The sequence below is a fragment of the Penaeus monodon genome, chromosome 3 (genome assembly GCF_015228065.2).
Source record: "Penaeus monodon isolate SGIC_2016 chromosome 3, NSTDA_Pmon_1, whole genome shotgun sequence".
NCBI lineage: Eukaryota > Metazoa > Arthropoda > Malacostraca > Decapoda > Penaeidae > Penaeus > Penaeus monodon.
The window spans coordinates 6,099,200-6,111,699 of NC_051388.1; the positions used below are offsets into that span (position 1 = coordinate 6,099,200).

A 12,500-nucleotide genomic window follows, 5' to 3' on the forward strand; every position below is an offset into this window, starting at 1 on the left:
GGGTTTGATCGCTCAATAGACTCTCGGAAGAATGGGGGAAAAGAGAGAGGGTGGGGAAAGAGGGGAGAGGGAGAGAGAGAGAGGGTGGAGAAAGAGGGGAGAGGGAGAGAGAGAGAGGAAGAAAGAGGGAGAGAGGAAGAGAGAGAGAGAGAGAGAGGCGGGGAATGAATAAATAGCCAAGGAAACAGGAGAGCGTGGCATAAAAAAAAATAGAAGCGGGTACGAGGAAGGGAAGATAGAGAGAATATGAAATTAGGAGAGAAAAAAAAAAAAAGAGAGAAAAAAAGAGATAGAAGGAGAGATAGAGAGAAAGGGAAAAAATGAAAACGAAAAAAATACTATGAAAGAAAAATGCCAAGAGAAAAAAAAAAATAGGAGAAAGAAAAAGTATTAAAATCACAACAAAAGAAAAAAGAAATAAAAAAAAGGGAAGGAGAAACGTAAAGAGAGAATAAGAGAAACTGAAAAGCATGAGGAAAATAGATAAGGAATTTTTGGATATTGGAAAGCAAGGGTCTCTTATTGGCCATGTTATTCGCTTTACTTAATTTATTTGTTGTCTAGGGCTGGCACTGCAGCAATCATTGGTATTTTGATTACCCTCCGTTTTCTATGTGTCGTTTTCTTTATTTTTGTTTACGTAATTTTAAGGGGGGACTTTTTTGCGGGGGGAGGTAGGTAGGGAGGGTAGGGAAAGGAGAAAGAAAGAAAGAAAAAAAGGAGGGAAAGAGGGAGTGAGGAACATAATCGGAAGACAGACAGACAGAGTGCAAGGGAGAGAGAGAGGGAGATAAAGAGAAAGACAGAGGGAGATAACGAGAAAGACAGAGGGAGAGAGAGGGAGATAAAGAGAAAGACATAGGGAGAGAGAGGGAGATAAAGAGAAAGACATAGGGAGAGAGAGGGAGAGAGAGAGAGAAGGAGCGGAGAGCGGAGATAGGCGAGAGAGAGGAGAGAAGAGGAGAAAAAAAGAGAAGAGAAAAGCTGGTAGAGAGAAGAAAGAGAAAGAAAGAGAGAGAGAGAGAAAAGAGAAGAATGAGGAGCAAGCAGAGATGGGAAGAAGACAGGAAGTCTGGACGGCGGCGGGTCTGGGGTATCAAGCAGATTAGTGTCTCGCAGGTGTAATTAATGTCTGTAATTAGAATTCCCGTTTAATGAACTGTAAAGCGAAAGAATGTGCGGAGACGAAGCATGTGTGTGAGAGACAGAAGGGAGAGGTGGTAAAGGGAGAGAGAGAGAAGAGAGGAGAGAGTGAAGAGGAGGGAGGAGAGAGAGAGAGGGGTGGATAAATGAAAGGAAGAGAGAGATAGAGAAAGAAGGAGGTGGAGATAGATAGATACAGAGAGAGAGAGAGAGAGAGAGAGAGAGAGAGAGAGAGAGAGAGAGAGAGAGAGAGAGAGAGAGAGAATGAGAGAAAAATTGGAAAGAAGTGAGTGGGACATTGAGTTCGTGGCCACACAAAAGAAAGAAAGGAAAAATGAAAGAGAAAAAATAATGAAGAGGAAGGTGACAAAAGGAAAGAAAAAGGTGAATAAAAAATAATCAATAAATAAAAAGCAGAGATTAAATCACAAGAAAAAAATGCAACAAACTAAAATGGCTTAAAAAATATCTGACTTAGAATTAAAAGAAAATAATAATGATAATAATACTAAATAAATACATAAATAAACAAAATAGAACAAAATTAATATAGAAAAAAAAGATCAGAATTTCCAAAAAACGAAAGAAAGAAAACGATTTAACAAAGATAAAATCACAATTCAAGGGAAAAAAAAGGAAAAAAAAAGAACCGAAAGTTTTGGTCGGCCTGTTGGAAGGCTCTTAAAATTTTCATAACACGTTCGGCCCTCTATTCGAAGCTTCTGAAAGCTTTTCGCCTCGATCTTTCCTTCGGGCCAAGAAGAAGCTACACTCTCCGGGTGTCCTAAGGGCGGAATTCCCACGCGAAACGGATACCCGAGTGACCCTTACGGCGGGGCGATCGGAAGGACCCGCCTTGTTCCTGGATCTGCCATTATTTACAATCATCTACGAAACTCCTTCGCGGCGCTTCTGACTAAAGGGGGTGGGGGGTTGAGGGGGGGGTTGTAGACGGCATTTTTTTGAAGGAGGGGGGGCGGGGGGGAGGCTGTTTCTCTCTTTCTTCTCATTTCTTCCTTGAGATTCTGTCTATCAGATTGTCTATCGGTGTTTTTTTTCTCTCTCCTGTCTCCTCCCTTCTCTTTTTCTTTCTATTTCTATCTCTCTCTTTCTCTTTCTGCTTCTTTCTCTCTCTCTATCTATTTATCTATCTATCTATCTATTTATCTCCCTCCCTCCCTCCCTTTCTTCCTTCTTCCTCTTCCCTTCTTCTTACCCTTCGAAAACGAATTTTCTGCTTCTTCCATGTTTCTCATTTCGTATTCTTGTGGCTGTTTCCTTATGTTGCTTTTTTTTAATTAATTTCTTATCATACTTTCTCTCCTCAGTTGAGATAGAGACAGAAAGAAAGAGAGTGTAGAAAAGAGAAAGAGAGAGGGAAATGAAAGGGGTAAAGGAAAGGAGAGAGAGAGAGAGAGAGAGAGAGAGAGAGAGAGAGAGAGAGAGAGAGAGAGAGAGAGAGAGAGAGAGAGAGAGAGAGACAAAAAGAGAAAGAAAGAAAGAAAGAAATAGAGAGAGATAAAAAGAAAAAGGAAGGAAGGAAGAAAGATAAAAAAAGAGACAACGAAAGAAAGAGAGAGGAAAGGAAACGGAGAAAGAGAAGAGAGAGAGAGAGAGAGAGAGAGAGAGAGAGAGAGAGAGAGAGAGAGAGAGAGAGAGAGAGAGAGAGAGAGAGAGAGAGAGAGAGAAAGAAAGAGAGAGAGAGAGCGAGAGGGGGGGGAGCTACCCCTTCCGCTCCCCTTCTCGCTGACCATCGCTGTTTGACCTCCGGGGATGAGCGGAATGTTCGAGCAGCCTCCTCTCTTGAAGGAATTATTTCTCCCCCTCTCCCTGCTTCCCTCTCCCTCCTCCCCTCTCCCACCTCTCCTCTCCCTCCTCCCCTCTCTTTGCTCCCCTCTCCCTCCTCTCTCCCTGCTTCCCTCTCCCTCCCCTCTCACTCCTCCCCTCTCCCTCCTCTCCTCACCTTCCTCCCCTCTTCCTCCTCCCCTCTCCCTATTCCCTCTCTTTACCTAACTTCCTTTGGTAGTCGTTTGTTTAATCATCTTCTCTGTTCGTCTCCTTCCTTTGTTTCCTTTATTTTTGTTAATTTTTGTAGTTATTTTTATTACTTATTTTTCCTTCTTCCTTCTTTCGTCTTTTCTTTTCTTGGTTCTTGCTATCTCCTCTTTCTTTTTCATTCGCCATTTCTTCTCTCCTTTCTTCTTGCTCCCTTCTCCTTCTTCCCTCGTCTTCCCTGTCCTTCCTCTCCATTCTTCCTTCCCCTCTGTCATCCTCCTCCCTCCTCTCCTCCCACATCCCTCTCCCTACCCCCTCTTCCCCATCTCTCTTCCCTCTCATCCTCCCCCTTCTCCTCTTCCTCCTCCCTCTCCTCTTCCACCTCTCTCTCCTCTTCCTCCTCCCTCTCCTCTTCCTCCTTTCTCCTCCCTCTCCCTCTCTCACTGCCCCCACCCCCTCCCCCTCCCCTCCCCCTCCCCCTCCTTCTCCCTCTCCTGCGATACAGCGACTTAGGTGTGTTCATCCTTCTTATCTTGCCGGATAAGCGGAAATTCGGTTAAGAAACGAGAACGTGGTGGTAGGGGGAGGGGATGGTTGCCCGTGAGTCTTTTTTTTTGTTCATATTCTTTCTCTCCGTCTCTTTTTTCTTTCCTTCTTTCTTTTTTTGGTGTTGGTTCCTCGTTTTCTCTTTCTCGCTTTTTGACTCTCTCTTGACTCTCTTTCTCTCTCTTCTCTCTCTCGTTTCTCTCTTTCTCTCTCTCTCTCTTCTCTCTCTCTCTCTCTCTCTCTCTCTCTCCTCCTCTCTCTCATTCTCTCTCTCTCTCTATCTATTTATATCTGTCTCGTTCTGGCTGGTTTCTCTTTCCTTCCCTCTTTATCTCGCATATTTTCTATCTTTCATTCTTCCCTCTTTCATCTCCCTCCATCAGCCTCTTTCCCCCTCATTACCCCATCTCCTCTCCCTCTCCTCATCATTCATCCCTCTCCCCCTCACTCCCCATCTTTCCGAGCTGTCAATAACACAAACACCAAGATACCGGGAAATGGGGAAATAAGGAAGTAACGAAGGAGGAAAAAAAAGATAATTCATAATCTATAGAGCGAAAGGGAGAGAGAGAGAGAGAGAGAGGTGGGGGGAGGGGGGGTTCTCAGTGACACTGGCTCTCTATGGCACTGGCTCTCCGCGTGAAAGTTTGGGACGAGGGAAGAGGTGAGTGTATTAACACATAAATAGGCTTATATATGTGTACTTGAATATTCGCGCGGGTGTGTGTGTGTGTGTGTGTGTGTGTGTGTGTGTGTGTGTGTGTGTGTGTGTGTGTGTGTGTGTGTGTGTGTGTGTGTGTGTGTCTTTCTGCCTGTCTGTATATCTGTATGTGTGTGTACGCGCACGTGCGTGCCTGTGTGCGGCATTCCTTAAGTGACCCGAGGCATTCCCGAGGCAAGAAAAGTCCCGCGGGCACAGAGCAAGGTTTAGCAGCAACTTTGTGGTCGCTGCTTACGCGTCCGCACGGGGCTTAGCGGGGATTTGCGCGGAGGGCCACCTTCCCCTCCCTCTTCCCCTCCCCCCTTTCCTCTCCCCTCACCCTCTCTCCCCCCTAGTCCCTTCCTTCCCCCTTTCCTTTCGTTTCCTTTCCCTTCACCCTCCTTCTTCTCCCTTTATTTTCCTCTCCCCTCACCCTCTCTCTTCTCCCTTTCCCCTTCTTCCTATTAATTTCTTTCTTTAGAGAGAGAGAAAAAAGAAAGAAAGAAGGAAAGAAAGAGAGAGAGAAAGAAAGAACGAACGAACGAAAGAAAGAAAAAGACAAAGAGACAGATAGACAGAGAAGCAATAATTGATCGCAAAAGTAAAAAAAAAGAATCATTTCCACCCATTTTATTATCCCTGTTGTTGACTCGTACATTTATTACCGCTTTATCTTAATTACCATCACGTTCCCATTATTACTTATTCCTCCTCACCTTATTTTCACCCCTGCTGCTATTCCCCCATTTTTCTTCTTTGACATATTTCTCTTCTTTCTGATTATTCTTCTCGTGTGTTTTGTTTCTTGATATCACTCTTTCCTCTCGCACCTTTTTTTTTCTTTCTCTTTTTCTTTTTTTTAAGTCTTCATCATATCAGTACCATCCCCCTCAAAAAATTAATAATAATAATAATAATAATAATAATAATAATAATAATGACAATAATAATAAATCAATAAAATAGATAAATCTCAATATATATTATACATATATGTATATATATATATATATATATATATATATATATATATATATATATATATATATACATACATACATACATACATACATACATACATACATACATACATACATACATACATACATACATATATATATCTATATATATATATCTATCTATATATATATATATATATATATATATATATATATACATTTTATATATATATATATATATATATATATAAACAGAATATCATCTAACCCTCCCCCCTCTTTCCTCCCTTGCAGCCTGCGAGCTCCAACGCGAAAACACCCTCCGTCGCGGGCGTGCTTTGGGCGTGAACCTGAACAGCCTGCTGCTCCCCGACTGCAAGCAGGAGGGGGACTTCGCGCCCATCCAGTGCGACGGCGAGCGCTGCTTCTGCGTGGACAGGCACACCGGGTACGAGCTGCCGGGCACGAGGGCCAGGAGCATCGAACTCGTCAACTGCTCGTGTGAGTAGACGCTTGTGGGGCATTGCTTGTGTTTGTGTGTGCGTGTGTTTTTTGTTGTTGTTGTTTTTTTTACGTTTTTTGGGTTGTTTTGTTTATTGTTGTTTGTTTGGTTCTCATTAATTTGTTTGTTTGGTTCTCATTAATGTGTTTGTTTGTTTCTCATTTATTTGGTTGCTTGCTAATCATTTATTTAATTGTTTATTTGTTTATATATATTTTTTGTGTGTGGTTCTTTTCTTGGTATTGTTTATTTTAGTGGTGCGTAATGGACATGTATTTTGTTTTTTGTTTTTTTTTCCTGTGTATTTATATTTATAAATTGTGATTAGTTTTTTTCTTTCTTTCTTTTATAAAATAAGAGAAAGGAGAGGGAAAGGAGGAAAATAAAAATGAAGAGAAAAGGCAAGAAAGATAAGAAAGAGACAGTAGGATGAAGGGAAATGTAAAGGAGAAAGAGAGGGAGAAAGAGTGGTAAACAAGGAGAGAGGATAGAAGGGATAGAGAGAGAAAGATAGGGGAAAGAGAGGTTAGCTGAAGGAGAGAGATGGGGAATTAGTAAAAGAAGAAGAGAGAAATTAGAAGAAAAAGAAGATGAGACCGTAATAGAGAAGTAGGAAGAGAGAGAGAGAGGGGGGGGGGGAGAAAAATAGAAATAAAAAAATAAAGCAAACAAGAGAAATAGAATAAAGAATAAGGAACAAGGCAGAATGGGAGAAAGGGAGAGAGGGAGAGAGGGGGCCGAACGGGTTAGCAGCGCGAGAGGACTTCTAATTCACTTCTGGGAATTCCTCTATGGATTCGCCCCTGAATACAGTAGATAATGCAACACGGACGCCTCGCCAATTCAATAACACTATAGCATCCGTGTGGCGGTGGTAGGCGGCGGCGAGACACGGAGAAATAAGGCGCCCACTCGCACCACACGAATTGTTGTGCGAATAAGTATCGAGGAGGTTTTTTTTTAGGCGTTCGAATTGTGGGGCTCCCCCCCCCCTGCTTCGAATCCCCGCTTCGGCTTCGAATTCCGCTTCGGGGAGGTTCTATTCCGTTGTAAATAATAATCCAAGCGACGGAGCTTTTGACAAATGCATTATAGGTGTTGAGTCGTATTAGCTGATGGGTGTAGGGGAGGGAGGGAGGGAGGGAGGGAGTGGAGGAGAGTGAGAGAGAGTCTGAAGGGGAGGGAGAGAGAGAGGAAAGAGAGAGAGAGTGTGTAAGGTTATGTGTGGATGATGGGGAGAGAGAGAGAGAGAGACAGAGAGAGAGAGAGAGAGAGGGGATGGGGAGGGGAAAGAGACTAAAGAAAAGTAGTTAATACCAGAGAGAGAGCGCGCGCGCTTGAAAGGTCAGCAGAGGGTAACAGGCAAAGGTGAGCGCCGCCCATCCGGCCGCCCGCGTTGCCATAAAGCGAGGGCCGGAGAACAATCATTACCTGGGGCGAGAACAGGCCTCGTCTCTCGTGTTTTCCTTCGGTTCTCTTGTCTCCTCTTCCTTATTCATCATCTTTATCTCTATCTCTATCTTCATCTTTGTCTTTATCCTTATTTTTATTTATCTCTTATCTTTATCTTTGTTGTTATCGCGATCATCATCATCATTTATCTTTTTTTTTCTCTACGCCGGCAGTGGTATCTTATTCTCATTCTTGCTTCATTTGTCTGTATTTCTATCTTCCTCCTTTCCTCTCTTTTTCTCCCATTTCCATCTCTCTCTTCTTCCTTTCTCCTCCTTCCCCCACCTTTTTTTTCTCCTCTCGTCTGCACAGGATCCAACCCCCTTCCTCTCCCCTCCCCTCTACCTTCTCCTCCTCCTTCCTCCTCCTCCTTCTCCTCCTCCTGCTCCTTGCTCCTGCTCCTGCTCCTTCTTCCTCTCCTCCTTCTCCTCTTCTCTCACCCCCCCCCGTTTGCCCCCCCCTGCCCCTATCCTCCTTTCCCCCTACCCTTACTCCCCTCTACCCCCATACCCCCAACCCCACTCCCTCTTCCGCCCCCAACTCCTACTCCCTCTTCCCCCTTTATCATCAATCTCTGTCCATGCTTGTCCATTTGGGTGAAGGGGCGGGGTAGGATATTGCCCCTTGCCCCTTCCCCCCCTCCTTCTTCCTCCCCTTCCCCCCCCCCTTCGCCCTTTCCCTCTTTTGTTTCGTCTTTCCCTTTTTACTCTTTTGCTTTTATTTCATACTTTGTTTATTCCGAATTCTTTTTTGTATATCTTTCTGACATTGTTTCTTTTTCCCATGTATCTTTTTGTATGTTTTCAGTTTTCCTCTCTTTCTTTCTTTACCATTTTTCGCATCTACCCTTTTTCATTCTTCCCCTCTCCCCTCTTCCCTTTTCGCCCCTTTCCTCTTCCCCTCTCCCCTTTTCCCTCTTTTCCTCTCCCTGTTTTTTTTCCTTTGCTACTCTTCCCCTTTTTCCCTTTTCCTTCCTCCCTCTTCTCTCTTCTCTCTTTTCTCCTTCTCTTTTTCCCCTCTCCTCCCTTCCTTCACCTTCCCTCTTTCTCTTGCTCTTTTTTTCAATTCCCTCTATTTTTAACACTCTTCGGACGACAATCGAGTCTTTCAGCGAACGAATCCTGGCTTTTCCATATTACTTTTCTTTCCGATAAATATGAGAAAAGTGTGTGTGTGTGTGTGTGTGTGTGTGTGTGTTGTGTGTGTGTGCGCGCGCGTGTGAGTGTTTTCCATGTGTTTGCACGATGTTTGTGTATGAATTGTATGCACAGATGTTATGAATGTATGTATATATATATATATATATATATATATATATATATATATATATATATATATATATATATATATATTTGTTATTATTATTATTTTATTGTTTATATTTTTATGATTATTATTGCCATTCTTATTATCATTTTAATATTGGTGGTAGTGGTGTTTGTTCTTGTTATTATTGTTATTATTGTAATTATATCATCATCATCATCATCGTTGCTATTACTATTGCTTCTGTTGTTATTATTACCATCATTGTCGTTATTGTTATCATTTATGCAATGTTCTTATTTATATCAATACTATTACTCCCATCATTACCATCATCGTCATTGTTATCAATATCTTTTAAGGAGTAAAATAAAGGCGGGACAGGCGTATGGTGTTTCGGGCGCATGGTCACCCTTAATACACATTACTCACGTCACGACTAAACCATTCATCTCTCTTCCATATACCCTTCTCCCCTCCCCCTTTTCCTCCTCCCTTCTCCCTTCGTCTTTCCTTCTCCCCCTCCTCTTCTTCCTCCTCCTCCTCCTTTCACCTTTCTCCCATCCTCCCATCTCTTCCTTCTCCCTTCTCCCTTCCCCTTCCCCCTCCCCTTTCCCCTCCTCAGTAGTCTTCTGTTGTTGTTGTTGTTGTTGTTTTCTCCCTGTAATTCTCCTTCTTTTTGTCACGAATGAATGTGAAATTTATAAGAGAAAGAGAAAGAGAAAAAGCGTAAGAAAAAGACCGAGAGAAAGACCAACGAAGGTGAAAGAAGAAGAAAAAACAAACAAACTCGTGAGCGAGGAAGACCCGAGGAACCTGATGGAGAAGAGAAAGAGGGAGGGAGTATAATGGGCGGTAAAACAGAGGAAGAGAGAGATGAGAGAGCATAGCGGGCGATAAAAGGAGAAAAGAGGGGAAGAAAGTAGGGAGGGTAGAGGCGATAAGAAGGGAAAAGGAGGGAAGAGCATAGAACGCGATAAAATGGAGATGATGTTGAGAGACGGAAGGATAGGGGGAAAGAGAGAAGATAATAAAGGGAAAGGCGAGGACAAAGGCCGAGAGAAAGACGAAGAGAGAGAGAGAGATAGGTAGTGAGTGAGAGAAAGAATGAAAGAAAGAGAGAAAAAAAGAGAGAGAAAGAAAGGAAGAAATGAATATGAGGAAAGACGAGAGGGAAAAGAAACAAGAGCAAGAAACGTAGAAAGAGATAGAAAGATAGACAGTTAGATACACCGCAATAGAGAGAAACGCAGGAACGAATATACGTGAGAATTTTGCCATATGCTCCACCAGGCGAGGGGGGGGGGTGAGGATGTGGCCGTGGGGGAAAGAGGGAGAGGGGGGGGATGGGATGCAGTAACATGATGAAAGGGGAAAAGAGAGAGAGAGAGGGGGGGGAGGGAGAGAAGAGAGAGAGAGAGAGAGAGAGAGAGAGAGAGAGAGAGGAATAGAATAGAGGGAGAGAGAGAGGGGAAGGGAAAGGAAAAGTATGGGTAAGAGGGGAGGGGGCGATAAAGAGAGAAAGAGAGATCTCGTTAAAAGAGATATCTCTATATGAGAGAGAAATCATTAATTATCGAGAGAGAAGCGCATGAGGAAGTCTCTCTCCCTCCGACTATTGCTTTCCTATACGCATTGGCTAAGCTACGGCTACGGGCGTGCGGGCGTGCAAGCGCGCGGGGGCCTGGGAACTCGACTCCGAATCGACTTGATGGATTGAAAACTGGTGCTTTCGCTCGCTCCTGCCCCTTTCCCTCGTCTCCTTTCTCTTTCTCTTTCTCTTCGCTTCTCTTTCTCTCTTCTTTTTTCTTCTCTTTTTTGTCTCTTCTCTTCTCTTCTTCTATTTTATTTTCCTTTCTTTTCTCTTCTTTTCGCTTCTTTTCTCTTATCTCTTCTTTTCGTTTATCTCTTTTCTTTTCCTGTTTTCTCTTGTCTTCTCTTCCCTTATCTTCAATTCTTTTCTATCTTATCCTCTTCTCTTCTTTTCTCTTCTACTCTCCTTCCCTTCCTCCCCTTCCTTCCCCTACCCCCCTTCCTTCCTCTACCCCCTTCCTTCCCTCCCCTTCCCCTTCTTTCATCTCACCCCCCCCCCCCCATTTCTCCTCTCCAAGAAATCGCATAAAAAAAACGGAGAGAGAGACACAAGGACAAAGAAGAAATCCCCGGCAGCGGCTGAAGCAATCGCGGACGGAGGTAAACAACTATCAATTCTCCGTCACAATAACGGGGGAATCGTACAAACACACTTCCCAAACAGTGGCGCCGGCGATCAGCGCAACGGCACACACGAACGGAGGAAATTAAAGACAAACAGACAAGCTCTTCCCCCTCCCCCATGTGGAGTTGGTGTCGGCTGGTAGCGGTAGGGAGGGGGAGAGTCGTCATCGTCATTATCATTATCATTATCATTAACATTTCATTATCATTATCATCATCATCATGGCGTCTACCTGTCTTCGTCCGGCCTTTCACCATGATTCCGTTTTCTTTGGCAGTTGGCGTTTTCTACGTGTATATGTATTATTTTTGTTACAGATCTTTTAGTTTTTGTTTTTTTTAAGAAATCGAGAAATATGCGAATGCAAATCATAAAAGCATACAATGCACGTACGCGCACACGCACACACACACACACACACACACACACACACACACACACACACACACACACACACACACACACACACACACACACACACACACACACACACACACACACACACACACACACAATCCATCCAATCCTCCCTCCCCTCTCCCCCCCTCTCCCCCTCTTCCATTAACGACTGTTAATCTCACGCTTAACTAAAGTCAAGAAGAGCCTTCAGCGTGGAGCTAACTTGTTCAAACTTTTTTTTCTTGTATGTTGGTCCTGGGTACGAGAATAGGGAGGGAAGGGAGAGGGAGGGAAGGGAGAGGGAGAGGGAGGGAAGGGAAGGGAGAGGGAGAGAAAGGGGGGGAGGAAATGGGGGGAAGAATAAGTAGAGAGGTAAGGGAGAGAGAAGGAGAAGGGGAGGGGATGGGGGAGGGATGAAGGAGAAAGAAAAATTAACTAAAAGAGTGGGGTTTTGTTGAATATTTATATATACACACATCATGACCCGAGGTAAAGGGGGGGGAGAAGAAGACGAGGAAAGGGAGGGGGCGGGGGAAGGGAGGAGAGGGAGGAAGAAGAGGAATAAGGGGAAAGGGAGGAGGGAGAGGAGGAAGAGGAATAAGGAGAAGGTAAGAGGAGGAGGAGAGCGAAGGAGGAAAAGAACAAAGAGAAGAAAAAATATCAAATTAAATACGGGAATAAAGGGAATGAAAAAGTAGGTAAAAGAAAATAAGAAGTCTTTATTTTCTTTTACCTACTTCTTTTACGAATGAAAAGAAGTGAAACAAGAAAAATATATTTTTATCACCACATTCCCTCATTATTGTGGCACCAACCTCTCGAGTCTCCTTACTGTCCATCTTTTCTCTTCTCTTTTCTTTTTTCCTTCTTTTCTTCTTTACTCCAACCCCTCCTTATCTTTTTTTATCCATCGCTCTCTTTCTCCCTCTTAGTATTCATCACCATGTTTTCAAAATTTTTATTTACTCTCGTTTTCTTTGTTATCCCCATTTTCTTTTTGCCCGTTTTCTTTTTATAACCCCGTTTTCTTTCTTACCCGTTTTCTTTTTGTATCCCCGTTTTTTTGTGTTTGTTTTTTTCTCCTTTATTTCCTTCCCCTTGCGCCTTACATATTTAAACAAGAGCGCACGCAAACAAACAAATATTCGCGAAGTGTTAAGAGTTATATCAAATAATTAAAAACATATTTACCCTCTCGTTTCCCTTGGGAAATTAAAGGGTGTGAGTCAAGGGTTAAGGGGAAGGGAGGGGAGGAGAGGGGAAGGGCAAGGGATACGAGAGTAAAGATGGTAAACAGGGAAGGACAAAGAAGAGGAAGAG

General features: G+C 43.4%; 1 protein-coding gene across 1 annotated transcript in view; it reads left to right on the forward strand.

Annotated features, from left to right (window-relative positions):
* The window catches only part of LOC119591090 (balbiani ring protein 3-like), a gene marked incomplete at its 5' end in the record, with an annotated part of 119,315 nt that overhangs the window by 49,389 nt on the left and 57,426 nt on the right, over nt 1-12,500 (forward strand). The window contains 1 exon segment of the mRNA XM_037939814.1: nt 5,638-5,844. Within this exon segment, the coding sequence (XP_037795742.1) occupies nt 5,638-5,844 (207 nt within the window).